This window comes from Oncorhynchus tshawytscha, linkage group LG08 (genome assembly GCF_018296145.1).
Source record: "Oncorhynchus tshawytscha isolate Ot180627B linkage group LG08, Otsh_v2.0, whole genome shotgun sequence".
NCBI lineage: Eukaryota > Metazoa > Chordata > Actinopteri > Salmoniformes > Salmonidae > Oncorhynchus > Oncorhynchus tshawytscha.
The window spans coordinates 56925478-56950486 of record NC_056436.1 but is presented as its reverse complement, the minus strand read 5'-3'; the positions used below and the strand labels follow the sequence as shown (position 1 = coordinate 56950486).

Here is a 25009-nt window from a genome sequence, read left to right as displayed (position 1 = left end):
CAGGCCAAAACTCCATCCCACCAAAACAGGCTGAAATTTCAACACTGAATCTTTGACCTGTCCATCCATTTGACCTTTTGCTGCTGGGATTGGGTAACCCTACTGCTTTGCTGACTCCTCCAACTTTCAATGTTTTTTACAAGGTGTGTCTGCTCTCTAGTGGTGGAAATGAAAATGGAAAGAAATAAAACTACTTCATCACTGTACTGTACAAAGAGAAATCATCTACAAAATGATAACTCATCAAATGTTGCACGTTAATCTATTTAAATGATGTACATTTCATTAAAACAAACACAGAGAACACTTAATCTGTTAAGAAATGTTTCGTCTACATTGTAGCCATACAGTTGATGATTAAAACATGGAAGGATATTCGAAAAGGACAAGGAAAACAAAGCACTCACTTGTTATGAGGACACACACACCTCTACACTCCCTACATTTGAGAAAGGGGTGCCACAGGCTGATAATGCACACTCACTACTCATTACAGCCTTACAAATAAAAACACCACGTGCACGTGCATACACGCTCGCGCACCCACCCACACTCACACACTACTCACTCTCTCCCTGGTACAACAGAAAACAATGGAACAAAGGCCCCCTTTTTTGCCCTCAGACTGCCATCTCCCTGCCATTGCTGTACACAGCCTAGAAGATGGAACAGAGAAGACCAACAAGCGGGTCTCAGCAAGGGAGGCCCAGGAAAAAGGTGGATAACCCGTATTTGGGGACAGACTACAGCATGCAGATAAGTCCTGGATACCGTATGAGAGTGAGGAAAAGCCTTAATATATCTTTGTAGGGAACTTTTGAGGAAACGTTTTGGGAAAAGTGATTTGTGGTTATTTTTTCAGATTGAAAGACATTAGATAGGTATGTCTACTGTACTCATTTAATTATGATTATGAGTTTGTCAACAAATTAATATTTCAAAAACGAAATGGGCAGTTGATAGAATATTGATCAAGTAGTTTAGGCTAGAGCATCATCTTTTGGCTGATAAAAACGCATAAATGTATTAGACTCATGTGTATGCTATGGGTTTATTAGGCTACTGTTCACTGTAGCCAATTTGGAATTAGATGAGCAGCAATTGTTATTCCATTGTGTTCATTTTAATTTGATAATCGTGACACAACATTTTTTTTATTGGAACATGCCCACTTAGTTATTCTACAACCATTTACAATTGTAATATGTGCATCATGTCTTTTTAGGCCCACAACATCTCCAGTTTTCATCATGTCTTATTGCCTGTTATGTACCAGTGCGTCATCATGTGTGGTCACAGTGGATGGACAGAAGGCGGGTAATACAACGACAAAAGTGGCGCGTTTGGAAATCGCGCGCTCCGCCCAACGTCCCGCCATCCTCCTGTCATCTAGTCGGGTGCCAAATGCGCAGGCGCAATGAGATGAATGGACTCTACATTCCTTTTCCGGCTGCACCTGCACAATCCCCCAGGAAGTGTGGTGCGATAAATCCTAAAGTATTAATCCCTTATACCTGGAGGAAGGAGACCGATATTAGTATGCATTTCGGATGGAACATACCATTTGTGTCGCCTTTCTAATCTACAGGTCGTTTAAATCGGCGCTACGCAATTAATGCAGGGTAAACATAATACCGTTAACTCCCTGCAAGTTTGGGTTATTGTTTTTATTGTGCTGTAGCGTTGAGCTATTCGAAAATCGAACCCTGTCCTGCAATGGGATGCTGCGGTAGCACAGAGGTAAGATACCGATTTCCCTCACCCCTATGTTGCATTAATTATTTTAATGTTGCAAATTGAACATAATGGAACAGAGATTAGGCTACATTGTTGCGACCGCTGTCATCCAATGACCATTCTCACCACCCCAGTCAGATTAGATAAGAAGCCTAGGCTATGTTCATCGGGGAAGGCTAGTGTAATCCCTATTATTATCGAAACCGAAAATTAAATATTAGGCTATAGGCTGTAGCTTCCATTATAATGGGACAATCATTTGTCTTATAGTTTTCTAGTGCATTTACCACCGACATTTCGCACAGACTACGGTTTGAAAGCAGTTTTGCATACCATAAATAGCTCGTGAGCACCGTTAGCCTTGTAAACAAACCTCACCTCTCGCAATGTGCGAGATTTGAAGCTATTGAACGGCGCCTCGACAATGAAGGAGAGAGTATGGTTAAATGTTTGTTTTCAACGCAAAGTGTAACGTTTCTTTACAGTCGGCCACAAATAGCCTTTATCTACGAAAATTAGATGTCAAAGTGAAATTGCGGGGGACAAAGGAAGTCAGAACTTGGCCTAATGACATTCACGGTGACTGCTAGACGGGGCGCGTTCCATTGAGGGACATATTTTTTGTGGCATATGTGAAATAATATTTGTGTTGCCTACATTGTCACGATTTGAATTGACAAAGACGTCTATAGACTCTTTGCTAATGTGGCTTTGCCGATGTGTTGGTATTTTGTTTTCCAGAGGACAAAGAGAGAATGGAAACCCTTGGAGGATCGAAGTTGCACGGATTTGCCGTGGTTCCTTTTATTTACTGTTTTCTGTGTCGGAATGGTAAGTAGCCAGTACGACCAATTCATTTGACAGTTGCAAACAAAGGGCAATGTTAAAAAAAATATATATATATATATATATATTAAAACACAATAAATACAAGGCTCACAAACGAAGGTAGTTTAACTTGTCATGACACTCTTTTAAATGTCCAGCTGATTGATTGCCTGACAAGTGTCACCTGTGTCAGGTTGCTACAAGCATGCAGACAATTTACACCTGCTGAAGTGTAAAATTGAAGAGTACTTTGACTTTTGAGAATGGGTAACATATGGCTCAAATTTATGAAACAAACAAACCCATCTGAATAGATCAATTTACCATTCATTTTCACTGTTCTTATGTTGTAAACACACGCTAACATCATGCAGCACTATCTATTACAGACATGGAATGACGTGTTTCTTGTTACATACAGTAGGGGTTTTCATCGATGTAAGCCTGTTATTTAGGAATATCAGTATATTTTATATTTTCTACGGCATGTGCCTACTAGCCTATACTTAGAGTGAATATAACGTTTTGTTTGAATCTACAACTGAGTAAATTGTGACTTGAAGAATGATGTTGTAAAACACACACACACACAAAACACAAGGTTATGGCCCATGTTTCCACTCAAGCCTTTTGCATCTGAGTAGCTTTAGATACCAGTAGCCAGTTAGCTGGAAATTGGCTGTTTCAAATCCCGGTCCTGACGAAGGAGGGAAAAGTAGGAATTTATTTCAGATGGTTTCCATTGCCTACTGTTTTGTCTTTCAAGCAAGACACCTAATATACCCTAAATAGTTCCAGGGACACTGGCACTGCACGGCAGATGACCCTGTGCCTCTCCCAAAATGTCTGGTGTGTTGTCTGGGAGTTTGGAGAGTAGAATAAGAATAGCTGTTGTAACAGATGGACAAATTAATTAGAATTCAATTTCTGTGATTTTAATCTGTGTACTTTAAAAAACACTGTTTGGTCAGCAGGATTTGGCTGTTGGTGCTTTTCATTAAACTATCCGTAAGCTTTGCAGTTAGACAGTCAGGATGGTACATTGCATTTTATAGCTGTCAACAATACATTTTTACACAATCATACTCCACTGTCACGCACACACAGTGTATTGAATTTGCAGCATTTAATGCTTCTTTCAGGGGAGTATCTTTGGGTTCACCATTGCCACAGGGGGCGCAGCCCGCCTGGTCTTCGGATATGACAGCTACGGAAACACCTGCGGCCAGCGCAATGAGCAGATTGAAGGGGTCAGACTGAGTGGACTGGATCAGACGGACAAAAAGTGAGCCTTACTTTCCTGCCCATCTTTCAATCTTACTCCACTCCTATCTTTTTCTCGCCCAACTTTCACTCTTTTAGCTCAGTGGCAGTTCCTTTTCAAAACCAACCACTCTGTTTACAAATTCAAATGTTAGGGTGAATTAGGCCATTATTGAGAAATGTTAAGAAATGGCTTTGCCCCGTTGCTCATTAGTTCAATAGAAATGCCAAAATTAAATTATTTTACCACTGACATATTGGAATCTAGCATAAATAAAACCTTGAATAAATATGCAGAGGCATTAGGACGTTCTGTCACGCTGAACTGTATGTACTTACTGCACACGCCATCCTCTGGGAACACAGGTATTTCAGCCCAATTCATCTGCATGGCAGGCTGATTACATCCCCCCCTTTGGCTTGACTGTGTGCTTAGTGCTTGGCTAGTAATACAGACCTGTGAGTCATCAGCAGAGGGTCATTTATTTATTTTGGTTGTGCCACTGAAGAGATATTAATGGCTTGATGTTTTTCCCCTTAACGTTCGGATAGGCTGATGAAAGAATGGAAGATGGAATTGTTCATCATTTGAAAGCATGATGCTAGTTCCTATTGAACACCCATGTTAATGTGTCTATGGATGTTATGCGTTGTTTAAGGTTCTTAAAAGATTCTAAATGCAGATGCGGCGCTGCCAATGTTTACAGATGTAATCATAGGGTGTGGAGAACGAAATTGGCTTGGTATCAGTTTGACTGTTAGTAAGTGACCGGAGGAAGACGTTTCAGGAGAGGGTTCTGGCTGACACAAGGAGGACCCTGTCACCCAACACTTTCAGATATCATTGGCTGGGAGTCTCTGTCTCTATCTGTTTTTTTCTTTTGCTCAATTTCTGTTTATTTGTATCTCTCTCTTTTGCTTTCTTTCCATACATCGTTGTTTACGGCTCTGTATCTGCTGTCGGCTGGTGCCAACACCGCCTTGTCTTCGCAACACTTGGCGCGGTCTCACCAGTGTTTTCCCCAAGGAGGTTTTTTTCAGCAGCAGTGGCAGTTTGCAGGGTAGGGGGCGATGATGACGACACTGCTCCCTCTTCCTTTGGAACAACCACAAACTGGCTGACTTGAGCACAACACCCACACAGTTAATTTGTGTGCCGAAGTGTCTTCGGTTCCATTTTAAAGTGGAGAGTTGTATCAACAATGAGTAAGCTGATTTCACTTGTAGTGTGCTCTTGATCCTTGTGGTAGGGTTGTGTAAAAACATGCCTGTGGGTAAGGCCATTTTGAAATTAATAGCTATAGGGATATTGGACCCTTTGTTGTTCATGGCTATTGTGTTGATTGATACCCCTGTGACTAGCCTGCCAGTTTGATAGTCACTCATTTGCCCAGTTTGAAATCATCCTCAAACCTCTATTCCTGGGTAATAGTGTGTGTGTGTGTATTGACAGGCCCTTAAAAATGTATAGCGGCTTTATTGACTGAACTATTTAGAAATTCAACATCCTTTTTCCCTTGATGACCCTTTTCAAGCTCACTGGTTAGCTCCCCTGGTCCATTATCACCACATTAGCCAACAATGATATGCTTCATCAAAGCACCTTGACAAGGTTGGCCTATTGATGTGACTGACACTCACACTAGGGTTGAATACAGGTGACCGGTATCCCGGGACATCCCGTCCAAGCTCCTTCCCAATTCTCGAGGAAAAATAATGACGAGACTCGTGGACCAGTAACATAAAAATGTATGCCGCACTTATGCAAAAATACAAGATATGCAGGTGTGACAAGCTGCATGAATTGGACATATCAACTCTCTGGCTTCATTCATATATTAGACCAGTCTTCACAATGCAAGCAGCCTACCATATTTAGCCCACTTAATGTAAAGTCTCCATTATAAAACATCACTTAGTTGTGTAACTTCTATGAATTGGATTGCTGACTATCATGTGTAGGCTACAAGCGACCTCTCAACGCAGTTACTGAAGAAAAGGTCCATTTCACATTCACAAATCTACAAACTACAGTGCCTTCAGAAAGTATTCACACCCATTGACTTTTTCCACATTTTATTGTTACAGCCTGATTTGAAATTGATTAGGTGTAGATTTTGTTGGTCACTGGCCTACACACAATACCCCATAATGTCAAAGTAGAATTCAGTTTTACATATTATTTTTTTTTTACAAATTAATAAAAAATGAAGAGCTGAAATGTCTTGAGTCTAAGTATTCGATCCCTTTTAGTATGGCAAGCGTAAAGTTCAGGAGTAAAAATATGTTTAACAAGTCACATAGGTTCCATGGACTCACTGTGTGCAATAGTCATTCAAAATTCATGTTAAACACTATCTCATCTCTGTACCCCACATACAATTATCTGTAAGGTCCCTCAGTCGAGCAGAGAATTTCAAACAGTGATTCAACCACAAAGACCAGGGAGGTTTTCCAATGCCTCGCAAAGAAGGGCACCTATTGGGTAAAAAGAAAAAGCAGACTTCTTATTTTTTACATTTTACCTTTATTTAACTAGTCAGTTAAGAACAAATTCTTATTTTCAATGACGGCCAAGGAACAGTGGGTTAACTGCCTTGTTCAGGGGCGGAACGACAGATTTCTACCTTGTCAGCTTGAGGATTTGATCTTGCAACCTTTCAGTTACTAGTCCAACGCTCTAACCACTAGGCTACCTGGCGCCCCTTTGAGCATGGTGAAGATTAATTTAGTGATAGGAGAACTGAGAATTGATCAACAACATTGTAGTTACTCCCCAATACTAACCTAATTGACAGTGAAAAGTAGAAAGCCTATACAGAATAAAAAATATTCCAAAACATGCATCCTGTTTGCAACAAGGTACTGCTGCAAAAAAAAATGTGGCAAAGCAATTAAGATCAAAGCATTATGTTTGGGGAATACGCATTACTGAGTACCACTCTCCATATTTTGAAGTATAGTGGTGGCTGCATCATGCTATGGGTATGCTTGTAATTGTTAAGGACTGGAGAGTTTTTCAATGAAAAACAAATAATAAATAAACAGAATGGAGCTGAGCACAGGCAAAATCCTAGAGGAAAACCTGTTTGTCTGCTTTCCACCAGACACTGGGAGATGAATTCACCTTTCAACAGGACAATAACCTAAAACACAAGGCAAATCTACACTGGAATTGCTTATCAAGAAGACCGTGAATGTTCCTTTGTGGCAGAGTTACAGTTTTGTCTTCAAGACATGAAAATGGTTGCCTAGCAATGATCAACAATCAATTTAACAGCGCTTGAAGAATTTTGAAAAACCATAATGGACAAATGTACAATCCAGGTGTGGAAAGCCCTTCGATATTTACCCAGAAAGACTCAGCTGTAATCGCTGCCAAAGGTGATTCTGACATGTATTTACTCGGGCTTATCTAATCAAGATATATTAGTGTATTATACAATTATTCTACAAATGTTTGAATTTTTCTTCCACTTTGACAGAGTATTTTTGTCTTGATTGTTGACCCCAAAAGTACAGGGGTGTGAATACTTTCTGAAAGTACTGCAGCTTTGTGGCACTGGTAGAGGCATATAAACTTCTCACTGTTAACGCACCATCCGCTTTTGTTATGTCGACACACACTCGAAGCAATATACATTTTCAATATTGTTCCATGATGTTACAGTAACAGAAGCGAGTGCATGGGATTAGCTAGTCAGATTTGCAGGGATTTGGTACTGAATCTCTGCTACTAGGCCTGTTTCTTTCTCTGTTTGTTTAGCTGAGAATCTGCTCCCTGTTCGCCACCACAATAATCGGGTTATCACGGCGCTACATCAACGAAATGGTGTGGTGACTGACAACTTTGAGTTGATTAAATTGTGACTAATACAACAAACTTAGATTCCAGTCCATATTTTTCATGTCAGATCTATTTAGTTGGTATTAAATGCTTTTAAATAGCATTTTCCGGTTCGAACAGGAATACCAGGATGGGTGCATACACATGGACAGGCGCTGTAGACTGAGATCACTGGATTAATGCCGGCCCCAGCGTGTGTGTGTAAAAGAGTTTCATTAGAAGGCTATTTTGTCAGTTTGGGATTTGATAAGTTTGATAACCAGGAGAGAACACACACACACACTTGCCCTATCGGATGCAGAGGGTGTGAGTTTTGAATGACGGCACTCGCCTCAAGCGCAACCACCTGATGCCAAACTCCGCTGAGAATGCAGCTATCATGGGATTCAATTAAGGACTACACAGCTGTCAGTCCTGTTTCTCTCTCTCTCTCTCGGTCGTACTCTGTGCTTCCCCTCCTCACTTCATAATCTGTTGGTAGATCTTCTCTTCATGTCATTAGACAAAATAACACAGCATTGGTCTACAAAGTAATACTTTCTTGGTGGTAGTCAGACATGGTTTGTCTGCCAGTTTCTGCCATTCCATGGGCGAAAGAAAAAGAGTCTAGCATCATTGGTGGGGTGGTTAAATGTAGGCCCAGTTGAGGTTGTGTTCAGTGCTGTATTCAGTCCTGCCCTCAGCAACCTTTTACATGACCTACCTGTGCGAGGCATAGGCTAGTGTCACATAATGCGATCATTAGTGACAACAAAGTCAGAGCTTAAGGGATCACTGGTCAGGGTTTATTTGGCTAATACTGTTAAGCAGCTCCTCATTCACAAGGCAGGGGCCAAATGTAAACAGTACAATGCTGTAGGCCTATTCTTCTGGCCATGGCTGCTGGTTGATCCAGGATCAGTTGATCCAAGTCCGATCCTAACCTTTAGCTGTTAGGAAGAACTGACCTCAGACAAAGTCAAACTGCCCTCGAATATTCTGATCAATCCAGTATGACTTGATTTTCATATCGATCTTCCTTTCAACCAGCATGCGTGCAGTGCAAACCACTGAGCCAGCTTATGAATCACCAGAACAGTTCATTTGGACTACGTTCACTTTAGCCTGACCGAGACATTTGTCTGGACCAGTGTAATTACACTGGCCTAGACATAAGACTGGGCTTCACCAATGTAGACACTACTGACTTCATTCTCCCAGCATTGTAATGTTTGTCTATGTATATTTTGTTCATTTTCAGCTTTTGTGTGCAACACCCAGGACATTTGCTCCTGCAAGTGTGTGTGTGTGTGGGCAGGTGAGGTGCCCACCGCGTAGTGTATAAAAGCACCAGACAGATGGACTACAGTGAAGGATTCTCTTATAAAAATGTCCTTGTTCCTTTCTCTCTCTGTTCCACATGCCAAGTCCCATGGACCAGTTCCAACAGCATCAGCAGCCAACGGCTCTCTTGTCTCGTGCCATTTTTTTAATCATTTCTCGGTGAATAAGGTATTGTGGAGGCATTGTGCTTTGCTTTGTCCCCAAAATGAACAGGACATTGAGGGGAGGTGTAGGCTTCAGGACTTTCAGGTCATTTTGTGGCTTTTGTTTTCCTCTCTCAATATCACGTTCCCACACCCACATTTTCACATTCCCTTCTTTCTCGTGACTCATTCCTCACGTTGGTGATGAGGGAAATGGATTTTATTGATAAAGATCAGATAAACAAATTGCTGATATTCTCACATCCCTTGTTACTCATTCCTTATGTAGGTGTTGATAAAGAACATCTCTTTGTCTTTTTTTTGTTTTGTTTTTTTGTCTGTAGATACGTGTTCTTCCTGGACCCGTGTAACATTGACATAGTGCAGAGGAAGATCAAGTCCATGGCCCTGTGTGTGTCTGTGTGTCCTGATGAAGAGCTGAAGACGTACCAGGACCTCAAGCGGTTTGCCGTGCACAACGGTGAGTAAAGTGGGGGCCCCGAGTGAAACTGAGTGAACACTGTCAGTGTTACGCTTTTCTGCGTCAAACCACACAAAAGCATAAAGACTGACAGCATATTGAACCATTCACTGATTCTCTATTCCTCTCAGTAACTCTATTGGTCATGCTGTGGAACCCAACACATGCAAGGTATTCATTTTGAAAATCTGCTTGTCGGTAGCAGGCATGTCATGATTTGATACGAATGGAATTTCTTTTAGTCATCACAATCTCACACATCCATATGTTTTTTTAGCACCACAAATCTTTAATGAGAAGGCATACAATCAACTCAAGACTGTCCCATTAGGAAAGAGTGGTATGAGGAGCTGGTATTTCTCTTCCCCAATCAACAGAAGGCTACTAGGTCATCATTACTGCAGCCATCCATCACGTCATTGACAGTGACTCACTGCCATCCTATGGAACGACAAACACTTTCCACAAACGGTGACATGCCCGTGACCCTGTGTGCCATCGACCCCTTAATACTGTCCTTTCATTCTCTCACACACACACACACACATGGTCTGGCACAGTGGGGGCACCTTGGCACATGTGGAGAGAGAACTAGATTAACAAAGGCACCATTAAGGACAATTCTACCCATTGCTGTATGGGTTCTATTGTTTGTGCCATCCTAGCCTGTCCTTCAGCTAGGCTTGTGTGTCTACTGCCAGTACTGTATATACTTATCATGACACACACACTCCATGTATGCCCCCATGATAGACTGGACTGGGTTTATGTAACTTTGCTGTCTGAAGGGGTCTTGTGTTCTGATTCGACTGGCTGTTTCTGAATTCCCGGGGCGGTGAGCATAACACCGTTAATGAGATTGAGGAAATGCGATTTCATCCGTCATTATGCATAACCTGCTCAGTTGCATAAAGGGGAAATGATGGAATCTGGATCAGGATATTTTGGTCTAGACACTATATTGTGCAATAACTTTGATCACTTTTGGGGAGACTGAATTTCATTTAATGATCCTTGTGTTGCTTGATGTGTTTTTATGGCTGCACTTCAAAATAATATTTGTCTCTCTTTCACTCAGGGTCGGAGCTGTGCTCCTACGAGCTAGCCGGCCACAAATATCCCAGCCTTCCAGAGAGGTTTGACAAATGTCCCAAACTTCCAGTTCCACCAAGGTAGGAAGACTTAACATTAGGGGTGCATTTCAATGTGTAATGCGATTTTATTTTATTTTTTTAAATTATATTTTTATTTATTATTATTATTTTTTTCCACTATTCTATTTGTACTGAGATTTAATGTTCCAAACATATTGTTCCTATATGTCCGCTACAGAGAGATGAGAGAGCATAAGAAAATGAGTTTTGATCAGTCATGGAAATAAGTACACACTAATTAAAAAGGTGGAGAACAAGCAATAGGATGAAAAATACCAGAGTTTTGATGCAGGTACAGATCACTAGTGCTAGCTAACGCTACCTAGCGGAACAAAAAACTACATCAATACTTGGATTCAAAGTATCAGTAGATTTTATTTAACTGATTGGTTATTTTCCCCTATCACTTATTTCAATAATCTTAGACCGCTTCCGTTCCTCTTCTCATTCAGACCCATTAAAGGACTTTCACTTAACCAGTCATGTAGATCAGAGATTGTTTTAGAGAAACTCCCAGGTCATGTGACATTTGACCTCTACTTCGCTCCATCCCACAGTAAATCTCTCCCGGTGTTTAACCGCTGCACGCCGGTGGACATCTCCTGCTATGCCAAGTTTGCTGAGGCTGTGGTGACGTTTGTGAGTGACAACAGCGTGCTGCACAGTCTGATCGCTGGTGTGATGGCCAGCAAGGTGATCATCGTGGGCCTCTGCCTGCTGGCACTAGGTGATGACCTCATCTGCAGGCGTTTGTTGTCAGCAGTATCTCAGGGGGAGGCTGGATAGGTATAAGTGATATGGCGACATCTCCACCAATTGGGGTTAAGGTTGAGCTACTGCCATTCCTATCCAATTATTTCAGATAGAGAGCCAGGGCAAGGGGATACGGGTTGTTTCTGGACAGTGCCTCCGTCTCTGAACCCAATGAGAGTGAATAACCTGACTCTTCATTGTATTTCTGGGGCCCACTAGTCTCTGAGCCTTCCCTAATGTGAGCCAGTAAGAATAGGCCTGCATAGGAACCATCTGTCCTGCTCTAGTGCGTTCTGCTGATTCCTCCATATCGGTATGATGTGTCAGTACACAGGCAGTTACTGTAGGTCAGATATGGACGGTGGAGAAACACAGCGCTGGGCGGAAAATATAGCAATGTCATCATATTTTTGATTCTCCCTTGAGACTGTAGGCCCTCTTTGGAATGAGAGGAAGAAGGCTTGAGGTAAAGGGCATGCCATGGGAGCCATGAACTTGTCCATTTGGGAGTTGAAGCTGACACCTTCAGAGTACATGTGGGTTAGGGTTGGGCAAAGTTCTCCTATCTGTCGATTCAAGGCCAGTTTTTTTCGTTTGTTTGTTTTTTGTATCCTTCCAATGAAGGAGACTGATTTGAATATTGTTAGCTGATCCTTACTTGGGGAACTCCTGAGTGCTTATTCATGATCTGTTTTGAACAGGTTTTTTTTTTGGTGGGGGGGATAGGGTTGAGGCCGAGGGCAGGGTTAGCTGATACTAGATCTGTCTTTTTAAAGGTTAGTTTAAGTGCTGTTTTTCCTGTGTTGTGCTGCAGTGCTCTCCATGATCCTGATGGTGATCATCCGCTACATCTCTGCTGTGCTGGTCTGGATCTTCACTGCCACGGTAGTCCTGGGCTCTCTGGGTGAGCTCACTTACTGTCTCTCCTGGGCTTACTTCCTGGCCAGGGTTTTGATCAATCAAGGAGAACTGAAAACAATGACATAGAATGACTGTTAATTGCAAAACTATGATAATTCTTGGCTGTTCCTCTTTGCATTTAGCAGTGTGCAGCTAGCTGTTCAATCTGTCAATGATGCAGCAGCTTAAAAGCAGTCTGTTTTTCTGTAGCGGGCACAAGCATCCTGTGGTGGATGTACATAGACTACCGGTTAACTGTCAACAAGACCCTATCTAAAGAGACTGAAGATGCTAAGGAGGAAGCTGAGATGTCCAGGGACAATGCCCAGGTGCTGCTGGTATATGCCATCGCTGCCACCGTATTCACAGTGAGTACAGTTAGTGTTTGGGGTGAAAGGGAGACTGTGGGCCACCAAGTGTTGCATGTTGTGGGTGGAGTGTTGGGACATTTTGGGATGAATGTCTAGTGCTGCTTTAATCTCAAACTCCTGGCAGTGCCCACTTTTTAAAATTGTATTATTATTTATTTTTCCTTCTCCTTGTTGACTCTCACCTTCCTTTCTCTCTCTCCTCTTGGCCGTATTCCATTTGTTTTAGCTCTCTCATCCTTTGTCTTCCGGTCTCTTGTCTTCCCATGTCCAACCTTGCTCTTTTCTCTTCATTCATTTGCATCCTTTTCCCTCCTTATCTCTCTCCCTCTCTTTCTACCTCTGACAGTCTGCTTGATTATCCCCTTCCTCTCTTCTGTTGTCTCATCCTCTGATTCACTCTCTTCAGGTGATCCTTCTCCTGCTGATGCTGTTCATGAGGAAGCGCGTGGCGCTGACCATCGCCCTGTTCCACGTGGCCGGCAAGGTGTTCATCCACCTGCCGCTGCTCACCCTGCAGCCCTTCTGCACCTTCCTGGCCCTGCTCCTCTTCTGGTTCTACTGGAGTCTGGTGCTGCTCTTCCTCGGGACCACCGGTGAGGGAGGGTGTCCGGGACGGGGAAAGGGGCATTGGTCCTCTTTTGAATGTGCTTGAAGTGAAAAAGGGAGGTATAAATAGGAGAGGGAAGGGGAATGAAAACAGGAGAGAGGGAAAACCTCTTTACATAGGTAAGTGATTCATTCCAACAGGACACTGCACTAGTATGTTTCAGTTCACTGGGTTGGCCTTATTGAGGAACTTTTCCAAACTAGTCCCGACCACTAGACTGAGTCTGACATGTCCCCCTCAGGGAATCCGGTCCAGAACGAGGAGACTGGTCTGACAGAGTTCCGGCTGACTGGGCCTCTGCAGTACATGACGTGGTACCACGCTGTGGGCCTCATCTGGATCAGTGAGTTCATCCTGGCCTGCCAGCAGATGACTGTAGCTGGGGCTGTGGTCACGTACTACTTCACAAGGTCTGGTTCAGAAATGTTTTCATGATTTATGTACAAATGTATGTTTATTTGATAGGATATCGGCTATAATCATGCTTAGTAACAATATTTGATTTTATTGTCCGCTTGTCACCAAAATTTGCTTAACCCATAAATACCTCCAATTTTTTTTATTTATCAGAGATAATGAAATTAGAGAGAATAACAGGAATGTCAATTTAAACTTCTCTCTGCCCCCTTTCACTGTCGCTTCATTTAATTTATCTTAATTTATTTTTTGAAGATTATTTTTCTTACACTCCTAGTAGTTAATACAAACTGAAATTCATGAGCATACAAAATATTAATGGATAAGAGCAATAACAAAATAAGCGTAAAAGTCAATGTTGTGCATTCTTAAAGGTCCTGCACAGTCCAAGTATAAATTGAATGACCAAACATCATATTTTAACACTATTAAAATGCTCAGAATTGAAGAAATTGTACCCTTTCATTTCTCTAGCTATCAGAAAGCCTGAAAGAACAGGCTGAGTGGGCAGGGAGATTATATTCATATGAGCTCACTTTGACTGACCACTCTTTGAAATGCTCTTGTGGTCGTTGCCAGGTAAACAATGGGCCATGTCATGCCGAGCCTAAATAGTATACTGTACCTCAACCAATTTTTCTCTGCAAAATGCTGTCATGGTCAACAGAGCTGATAATGGACTATTGGATGCCAGACAAACAACAGCAATACTCAATTGCATTTCTACTGTTTTGTAACTAATTACACAAAAGGGGAAGGCAGTAGTGCAGTTGTCAAGTTGGATGGATGTTCTTTGGCTGGTGGACCATTCTTGAAACGCACGGGACACTGTTGAGCATGAAAAGCCCAGCAGCGTTGCAGTTCTGACACAAACAATTGCGCTCGGCACCGACCGTTTCCCGTTCAGAGGCACTTACATTATTTTGTCTATTTTTCATCTACACTGATTTGAAGTGTCATCAATAAGGGATCGTAGCTTTTACCTGCTCCGTCTGTCATGGAATGAGCAGGTGGTGTTAATGTTTTGTGTATAGCTCCTATTTTTAATTTAATGTAATATATTTTGTTCTTGTCTATAACTGTTCTGTACTTGTCATGAATTTGTACGTCTTATGCACACCCCAGAAAGAGTAGCTGCTGAATGTAAGTCTCTTTGGATAAGAGCATCTGCTGAATGACTCTAGGTCATCAGAGTGAGCTTGGGTCAGTGAGCTGTGCCAAGCAGGGTCAGCATACTCCAGGATGTGGCGCATGTAGCCTGTGTAAATGCTCACCAGATCTTCCTGTGGCACATGGAACCTTAAGGCGTCAAAGGAGAAAACGTTGTTTTTTCATTATAATAGTAGCAACCTGCTCGCTCCATTGTAAGACCTTCTGTACTGTTCCCCTGTAAAATGTTCACGCTATCACACACTGGGCTTCTGGCCCTCGATCCGGAGAGGGCATGGGACAGGTGGATTTCTTGTGAAAGACACTGATAGGACCTTGCACTTGGCAGGGTTCAGTGACGTTCTGCTTGAATGAGCCCACGCGTCCAATTTGTTCAGGGCCTGCTGAGGTAACCTGTTGTGCACGTGTGGACCAGATTTTAGATCGCCAACATATTTCCACCTACTGTCGATGACCCAGGGACGCGCAGTCAATGACCGCAAGGAAGATGAAGGGCCCATTCCATCAGCTCCTGCCAGTCTGACAGGCTGTCTCGGTAGTGTACCTGTTTGCGGCTGGTCACAAAACGGCAGAACCACGCTGTGAGGGGGCAGGTCTGACACCCAGTCCAATGGCCACGGGTTGGTGTTTCTTTGTCAAAGGCCTCGGAGAAGTCAGTGGTGACGAGGGTGGTTTATGGTATTCCCTCTACCCTTCGCCCCCGCCCCCCCATTTCAGGGACAAGAACAAGTTGCCGGTGACGCCCATCCTGTCGTCATCGTTGAGGCTGATGAGGTACCACCTGGGCACTGTGGCCAAGGGCTCCTTCATTATCACCCTGGTCAAGATCCCACGCCTCTTCCTCATGTACGTCCACAACCAGCTCAAGGGCAAGGTAACGCACACAGTTTACCCTCTTCTTTCTCTCTCTTCCATCTCCCTCTGTCTTTTTGTCTCTCATTTGATTGTATGGAGAATAATAAAATGCTGTCCTAAGTGATGTGCAAGCTAATCAAGGCTAGCTTTTTGGCTTGTCAACAATATATTGAAATTGCAGTCGATGCCAACATGACCGTGGTGTCACATCAGTTGTGACATGGCATCGGCTATAATCACTTCGGTTGATCCGTTTAGGACAGTTTACAGAAGAAAATAGAGGGAAAATGTTTATTGTAAAGTCCTATGCAGAGTTAAACTGTATTTTAGGTTCAGAGAGCTGTTTGGGTTTGGTACGGTGCTGGCGATTTTTAGGGTTGTTGGTTTGGATCATAAATGAGACACAATGACTAGGTATTTTGCTTTATTCTCCTTGGTGGGTGACGTAAGCTAGTGTCTTGTCCTTAGCCTGCTGTTTGTTGTTACGCCCCAAGTGTTGATCATTGACTTGATCAATGGAGAGACACCCTGCAGCACACTGAATTGAAGGGATAAATTAACATTAGAGCTCTGAGAGGGGAGGTAACTTTACCTGAGTGATGCTCTGAAAGAGAGCTGCAAAGTTCGGCATGGCAATCCGACTTTGGGTCTGTCTGCTTCTCTTTTGGTTTGGCGTTGAGATGTAAGACGACCAAGATTTGGAGCTCTGCGGGGAACATTTTTCAAATGTATTTATCTATTTTTTAAAAGTAGTGCACCTCTGATACCTCTCTCTCTCACACAGGAAAATGCATGTGCTCGCTGCATGTTGAAGACCTGTATCTGCTGCCTATGGTGTTTGGAGAAGTGCCTCAACTATTTGAATCAGGTAGGCGCTCTTTCTTTCCCCCTAATTTGATCATTGTAAATAATGATGGCTGAAGAGATGTTTTGTATCCAGCTTGTTCGCTGTAGTGACTGTAGTCTCTCTCTCTGTGTGTAGAATGCGTACGCGGCAACAGCCATCAACAGTACCAGTTTCTGTACGTCGGCGCGCGACGCCTTTGTGATCCTGGTGGAGAACGCTCTAAGGGTTGCGGCCATCAACGCTGTTGGAGACTTTGTCCTTTTCCTTGGCAAGGTGAGGGGGCTGCTGGGATAATGGAGGGATTCAGAGTAGTGGACATTCATCCCTATACTTACAATGGAATTTTGTTTTTTTCCCCCATTTTCGGTCTTGTCTCATCGCCACAACTCTAACGGGTTTGGGGAGGCAAAGGTCGAGTCATGCGTCCTCTGAAACATGACCTGCCAAATCGTGCTTAACACCCGCTCACTTAACCCGGAAGCCAGCCGCACCAATGTGTCGGAGGAAACGCGTTCAACTGACGACGTCAGCCTGCACGCACCCTCCACAAGGAGTCGCTAGAGTGCAATGAGCCAAGTAAAGCTCCCCCAGCCAAACTCTCTCCTAACCCGGATGATGCTGGGTCAATTGTGTGCTGCCCTATGGGACTCCCGATCGCGGCCGATTGTGACACAGCCTGGGAATGAACCTGGGTCTGTAGTGACGCCACTACGATGCAGTGCCTTAGACCGCTGTGCCACTCGGGAGTCCCCCTTTACAATGGGCTATTTAAGAATGAAGCTGTTTCAAGAATTAAAATGGGGTTGACTTTTGTATTAATGCAGGATGTAACTAATGCAGTCATCATTATCATGTCACTGATGCATATTTTCTGTGTGTGTGTGTGTGTGTGTGCGGTCAGATCCTGATCGTGACGTCCACAGCGTTCGCCGGTGTACTGCTGCTTAACTACCAGCGGGACTACGCAGAGTGGGTCCTCCCCCTCATCATTGTCTGCCTCTTTGCCTTCCTGGTGGCCCACTGCTTCCTGTCCATGTTCGAGATCGTGGTGGACGTGCTCTTCCTCTGCTTCGCCATCGACACCAAATACAATGACGGCACACCGGGCAGAGAGTTTTACATGGACAAAGCCCTGATGGTAAGCTACGCGAAGATATGGTATACTGGTGGGATTTAAAAAATATATATATTTATCTATTTGCACATGTATGTAGGAGTGTGGTTTTGTTTATTGAGCAATTCTCATGACAGTAGAACGGTATTCAACCATTTTTGGTCCATGTCAGGTTTATCAATGCAAAATGTTTTTTATAGTGTTGTGGAGTCCTACTGTTCATTTGAGTTGTTGAACACAGTTTTTTATCTTTGTATCTTCCCCCTCACTACATGCATCTTTGGATGCTCCATTTATCCTACAACTCAAAATCATCTAGGGATGAACATGTATTCAAAATGTGGCATTGAAATTATTTTTTCCTGTAACCTTATGCTCTTCTTTTGGGAGAGCTGTCAGCACACTTGTCAGGCATATCAGGGGGGAAAGAAACTCACAAAATATGCAAAGTGGCTTGTTTCATGTAGCACACAACCTTGAACATTTAATGAGAGGTAGTGGGAGAAATCAGAAGGGAGCCTTCTTGACTGGAGTTTTCTGGATGGCTGTTTAAAAATGTAGAAGCTGAAAGGAAATTGAAAATATTCTTTGTTTGGGACTCGGCAGTAGCATATATATCTATGGCAGCATAGTATATATAGATATATATATATACATATATATATATATATATATATATACTAAAATAACACATCCTAGATCTGAATGAATTAAATACTTTTTTTCTTTATATAGTTGAGTGTGCTGACAACAAAATCACAAATTTGATTTCCATTGATAATTTTTATCAACCCATGGAGGTCTGGATTTGGATTCACACTCAAAATTAAAGTGGAAAACCACACTACAGGCTGATCCAACTTTGATGTAATGTCCTTAAAACAAGTCCAAATTAGGCTCAGTAGTGTGTGTGGCCTCCACGTGCCTGTATGACTTCCCCACAACGCCTGGGCATGCTCCTGATGAGGTGGCGGATGGTCTCCTAAGGGATCTCCTCCCAGACCTGGGCTAAAGCATCCGTCAACTCCTGGACAGTCTGCGGTGCAACGTGGCGTTGGTGGATGGAGCGAGACATGATGTCCCAGATGTGCTCAATTGGATTCAGGTCTGGGGAACGGGCGGGCCAGGCCATAGCATCAATGCCTTCCTCTTGCAGGAACTGCTGACACACTCCAGCCACATGAGGTCTAGCATTGTCTTGCATTCGGAGGAACCCAGGGCCAACCGCACCAGCATATGGTCTCACAAGGGGTCTGAGGATCTCATCTCCGTACCTAATGGCAGTCAGGCAACCTCTGGCGAGCACATGGAGGGCTGTGCGGCCCCCCCAAAGAAATGCCACCCCACACCATGACTGACCCACCGCCAAACCGGTCATGCTGGAGGACGTTGCAGGCAGCAGAACGCTCTCCACGGCGTCTCCAGACTGTCACGTCTGTCACATGTGCTCAGTGTGAACCTGCTTTCATCTGTGAAGAGCACAGGGCGCCAGTGGCGAATTTGCCAAACGTCCTGCACGGTGTTGGGCTGTAAGCACAACCCCCACATGTGGTTGTCGGGCCCTCTTACCACCCTCATGGAGTCTGTTTCTGACCGTTTGAGCAGACACATGCACATTTGTGACCTGCTGGAGGTCATTTTGCAGGGCTCTGGCAGTGCTCCTCCTTGCACAAAGGCGGAGGTAGCGGTCCTGCTGCTGGGTTGTTGCCCTCCTATGGCCTCCTCCACGTCTCCTGATGTACTGGCCTGTCTCCTGGTAGCACCTCCGTGCTCTGGACACTACGCTGACAGACACAGCAAACCTTCTTGCCACAGCTCGCTTTGATATGCCATCCTGGATGAGCTGCACTAGCTGAGCCACTTGTGTGGGTTGTAGACTCTGTCTCATGCTACCACTAGAGTGAAAGCACCGCCAGCATTCAAAAGTGACCAAAACATCAGCCAGGAAGCATCGGAACTGAGAAGTGGTCTGGTCACCACCTGCAGAACCACTCCTTTATTGGGAGTGTCTCGCTAATTGCCTATAATTTCCACCTGTTGTCTAGTCCATTTGCACAACAGCATGTGAAATGTATTGTCAATCAGTGTTGCTTCCTAAGTGGACAATTTCACAGAAGTGTGATTGACTTGGAGTTACATTGTGTTATTTAAGTGTTCCATTTATTTTTTTGAGCAGTTTTATTTATTTATTTATATATATATATAAATATAGGCCAGTTAGAAATGTTAGGTTTAGGATGATATAAGCTGCAATACGCAACTTATGTGGCACTCATTAGGAATATAGGTTTTTGCTTTGAAACTGAAGTACCAAGGATTCTGTGGTTTAATGATGTAGGAAATGCATTCCTATGGTAAATTATCCGACACAGGTGCGTTTCAGCACATGGTATGTGACATTGCTTTCCATTACCCCCTGCAGGAGTTTGTGGAAAACAGCAGGAAGCTGGAGCGGGTGGCAGAGCGAGGGCGGAGCCGGGCCACTGAGGTGGTGTCGGTGGAGGGGGCGGAGATGAAGCCCATGGTGAGTGAGAGCGGAGGGGGCGGCGACTTGGGCGGAGAAACTGAGGCGGTGGGCTGGGGCTTGGATGGAGGCGGGGGAGAGTGGGAGGAGCTGCAGGAGTTCCATGTGTATTACCTCCTAGCAGGGGTGCTGGTGGACTGGGCCCTGGGGGAGCAAAGTACTGTGGTCCCCTTGATCCTCTGCCTGACTGAGGACATGGTCCTCTTCTTCTTCGTCTACCTGCCCACCTCCACACTCTTCCTCTTCGCCACGCTGCTCCAGAAACCCTCCCCCGCTGTCGTGCCTCAGCCACAACCGAAGCCAACTAAACCGTCTTCTTCTCATGCTAGCTAACGCATGCTATCTAATGCACAACCACGGCATCCCCCTCACCCTCATCTCTACTAACTATTCAATCCCTTTCAGTTTTTTTCTCGCCTGTCATCTCCTGGCTATCTTGAACCTGAAGTGTACATTTTGTTCGTTTTTTGTTGCCTTTTCATCTCCATGGTGCTTTTTGGTAGAGAATGACATGTCTGGTAGTGCAGATAATCAGCTGTCAGCTTAGAAAGAGGGGGGAATGAACACAAAGGAACTGTACGAAATGAACAGTCCCCCCCCAAAGTAAACAGCAGTGAGCAACAACAAGGGCAGTTTTTATTCTGCAATGCTAAAAGGGACCGATGGGGAGATAGATGTATGACTCATATTTCCCGTCTAATGTACCGTGCTACTGGATTTCCTGCCGGAATTATTTAGACAGCTGTTAGGAGCTACTGAAGTTGCCAACTCTGTTTACTTGTAGATTTGGCCTTTCCTTATCTCCTAGATACACTCAGATAGCATTATGGGTCAAATTAATATTGTAATTTGGTAGTTATAGAGGTAGTATCTCCCCCAATAGTTTAAAGTAATAAGCTATGTGTATTTGTCATAATGCACAATCAGTGTTGATAACAGCAGCAATTCAGCTTTTACACAAGGATACACAGGTGTTTCCCTCAGCCCTCCTCTGAATGTCCAGCCTTCAGGGCACAAGATGGACCCCCTCACCATTCCACTGCATGGTGTCCATTTTCTGTAACTTGTCCATTTTTTAAAATTATTTTGGAAATGGATCTAACCCTCTTTTTGACCCATTCCATATTTTTTTTAAAGACTGCATGCGATACTGTGAATGGAGTAATAACACTTGAATAACTTTGCTTTCCAGGCTCCAGGAACAAGTTCAGCTTGACCAAAATCAACTAATGGAACTTTTTAAAAAGACATTCCAAAATGTTTATTTTTACCAATGTGTAACATGTTTACTATGGTTTCACTCCAGGGAATACAATATTTTAATAAGAAACTGTAAAAAAAAACAACAACAAAAAAACACTATGTAATGAAGCACTTTATATTGAAGCCCTGCATATTTTAAAAGGCTGATGCATTTTTCGTAGTGATGTCCTTTTTTATAAGACTAAAAAAATGATTGCCATCTAGTTGAACACAGTACTAAAATGTATTGAAACACTTTGGGTTGGACATTTGTCATGCAATGATATAGCACTTAGATGTGTGTTTTTAATCAACCACTGAAACTTAAGTACGTTAGACTCACGTTTGCATTTGAATTGTGCGCCATAAGAGTTTTTGTTTTGAAAGTAGGTGTATTTTTACCAGAGTGCAGCATACTTCTGAAAGGTCGTTGTCCCCCCCCACCCACCCCCAAGGCTGGCTGTGATTATTTTTTTACATTTTTGGGATGTACAGAAACAGAGGATGCGATCATACATCTGTGTGTAACAGCAGGGGGAAGACTACTTCTAGTTCCCATGGTCTGGAGGGACTCAGAGAGAAAGTTACTGCCGATTGGAAGTGTATCCCCATTATACCTAGACACTTCTTCTTAGATATACAAGGGACCATGAGAAGTTTCTAGGTGTTGGGACTAGGGCTGCGGCGGTCATGAAATTTTGTCAGCTGGTCTCATGGTAATTGACCGTTAATTAACATGAACATGTTTAGCATCTCCTGGCTTCCATGCATAGCCTACAAGCCACTGATGCAGTCCTTTGGAACATACATTTAAAAAAAAGTATAAATCTATTTAATATAGCCTACAGGTCTAAATAAACATGATACAAAGAAAATGTAGTCTATTTCAGAAGAACAGAATAGCATACTCTGAATTGTCCTTATGTTTGGCCCCGATCTGGCTATGCTACACTTCACTAGTGTACCTACTAGGTACTAAGGGTTCATTTCTTTGAATTGGACTTGACATTAACAGAGAACAATCCAGAAGGCTGCAAAGTCTGTTGCTTTTCTTAGAACTCAACCAATTGTGCCCTAGTCTATTGATTCACGTGGTTTATTCATCAAACCAGTCAGTCTTTATTTGGATCGATGGACATTTGACCTAATTGGAGTCCTCTTCCACTGTTGTGGGAAGTCTCAGTAGAAAGCAAACTCAGACTTTGTAGCCCTCAAGCAATAACGCAACACCGTCAGTATTTACCACTACAAAAATGTCTTCCTGCTTGCACTACAGTTTTTCAAGACAAACGGTCCTGGCATAGCGATAGCATCTCTGTGATGTTAGGTGAGGGGGACACAAACTCGCACTTTGCCTTAACCGGTTCCATAGGCTGCGCCCACTATGTTATTGGTTAGTAATGTGACTCGCATAAGTGTATAATGGGGGTAGAAGTGCTGTAAGCCTTAAAGTCCCCTCTTCTTTTTGCAGTAGATTTGTGTATTTGATACCCAGAGCACTGAATCCATCGACACGACTGAAGAACAACTGTCCCCCCCTTGTTTTGATTGATTGATTGATATAAGTCAGAAAATGCTACCTTTTTTGTTTATGTGAAGGGGTTCAAAATGGTATGAATTGCACATTATGATGTATGCCGTTATTTTGTAATGGGAGTTTAATAATGTGTTGACAAGACTGAATAGTATTCTGAAATTAAGTGATCCTGGTGGATATTTTCAATGTTGTTGAAAGGAGAGGTGGCTGTGACTGTTTACACAACCTTTTGATTTTCAGCCTCGTGTGAGCGAACAAGCGCCAGCCGTCCTTCACAAAAACAATGTTTCAAGATAGGAAAACTAAAGTATTTTGGTAAGCTTTTCTCCGGGTATACACTAGGATTTTCCCAGGAAATATTAAGAGCATGCATGTGAAGGTCAAACCGAATTGTCCTTGCCACATAAATCTAATGCGCAAAGCATGTTAAGAATTGAATACCACTTTCAACACAGATCAATTTAAGATATCTGTTAAAATAGTTAAATGTCTAGCTTGGTCAGTCAGTACAATTTAGAGCTTTTTCAGAGGACAGAACTTTCCCAAGTGAGCAAACTTGCCCTAAAAGATGCCTAGTGCAATCAATGAATCCACTTATGACACAGGGCATACTACTGATAACTTTGCAATTATCTGGGTATGTGTCCATTATAGAAGACAAAGCTTATGCCCTAGGGACACATTACATCGGGCACTACCAGTCATAACCCACGCTGTTCTGTTTGCCAAACTCGACCAGTCAACGCACACAATAGGAAACTCAAACACTGACAACTTGGACAGAGACATTGTTGTGCAAAATGGGGGAACACTGATGGTGTGTTGATTTTCAGTTCTGGTTTATTTTTCTTTCAAACATTTTTATTCGTCTGTAAAGCAAGCTGTTCCGCCAACAGCGGAGACGCGATGCTTGATTTGTCAGCTTCTATTGCCGCGCGTAGGAAAGCCCTACTACTTGGAAGAGCCAGTATTGTTAAAGCCAGTAGCTACTCAAAACGATGGACCATAAACATCCTGCATGTTTTCCGTCCCGGTTTTATTCTCGCTCCCTTTTTAGAGCGGGCCCTCAATATGTTGGGTGTGAATATTACGGCATTAGATCCACGTGACTTAACACTGACTTTACTGATAGAACAATAGCTTTACTCAGCAACAAAGCCACTGTTTTTCGAGATGAGTCAACCTCTTCTTCGTTCTTGGAAACAAACTGCGCGTCTATTCTTGTCACACAGGAATGGACAATTCCTAGAAACCGATACTGTTATGAATAGGTAACACATCAGTTTAATTGTCTGGTAACACTAGCTTTTAGCTACTTCTCTGCGGTAAGGTTGTTTAACATTGGACAATGTTTGATTTTTATATTTATTATTTATGTATATTTGTTAAAGATAAAGGTAATAAATTGGAAAATGTACACTTGTCGTTCACTGTCTTAATTGTACTGTACACATATACTTTTGGCCATGTCGTATGTGGACACCTGCTCTTCGAACATCTCATTCCAAAATCATGGGCATTAATTAATATGCTGCTATAACAGCCTCTACTCTTCTAGGAAAGCTTTTACACTAGATGTTAAAACATTGCTGCGGAGACTTGCTTCCATTCAGCCACGAGCATTAGTGAGGTCGGCGCGGATGTTGGCCAATTAAGCATGGCTCGCAGTTGGTATTCCAATTCATCCCAAAGGTGTTCGATGGGGTTGAGGTCTGGGTTCTGTGCAGGCCAGTCTAGTTCTTCCACACCGATCTTGACAAACATTTCTGTATGGACCTCGCTTTGTGCACGGGGGCACTGACATGCTGAAACAGGAAAAGGCTTTCCCCCAAACTGTTTCCACAAAGTTGGAAGCACAGAATCATCTAGAATGGCAGTGTTAAGATTTCCCTTCAC

The 25009-nt window shown here is 43.1% G+C and overlaps 1 protein-coding gene across 4 annotated transcripts; it reads left to right on the top strand.

The window, feature by feature from the left end:
• The first annotated feature begins 648 nt into the window (after positions 1-648).
• On the top strand, positions 649-24530 carry slc44a1b (solute carrier family 44 member 1b). 4 transcript variants are annotated; one of them, XM_024429416.2, is made up of 16 exons: positions 649-780; positions 2479-2568; positions 3708-3850; positions 9486-9622; positions 10701-10794; positions 11334-11503; positions 12344-12433; positions 12640-12797; positions 13207-13393; positions 13649-13817; positions 15712-15868; positions 16634-16717; positions 16832-16969; positions 17598-17834; positions 20233-20334; positions 21527-24530. In XM_024429416.2, the coding sequence occupies exons 1-16, from the start codon at positions 664-666 to the stop codon at positions 21548-21550; spliced, it is 2097 nt and encodes a 698-aa protein (XP_024285184.2). In that variant the 5' UTR covers positions 649-663; the 3' UTR covers positions 21551-24530. The 4 variants fall into 4 exon arrangements, with proteins under 4 accessions (XP_024285184.2, XP_042181590.1, XP_042181591.1 ...); XM_042325656.1 differs by having other exon boundaries at positions 20233-24530; XM_042325657.1 differs by lacking the exon at positions 649-780 and adding an exon at positions 1225-1740 and having other exon boundaries at positions 20233-24530.
• The last annotated feature ends 479 nt before the right edge of the window (positions 24531-25009 follow it).

Bases quoted from the DNA above. Each gene is read 5' to 3' on its own strand.
- slc44a1b (XM_042325656.1), top strand. From the start codon at position 664: ATGGAACAGAGAAGACCAACAAGCGGGTCTCAGCAAGGGAGGCCCAGG. The intron at 2,569-3,707 runs GTAAGTAGCCAG...TGCTTCTTTCAG, and splicing joins CTGTTTTCTGTGTCGGAATG to GGGAGTATCTTTGGGTTCAC. The intron at 12,798-13,206 runs GTGAGTACAGTT...CACTCTCTTCAG, and splicing joins TCGCTGCCACCGTATTCACA to GTGATCCTTCTCCTGCTGAT.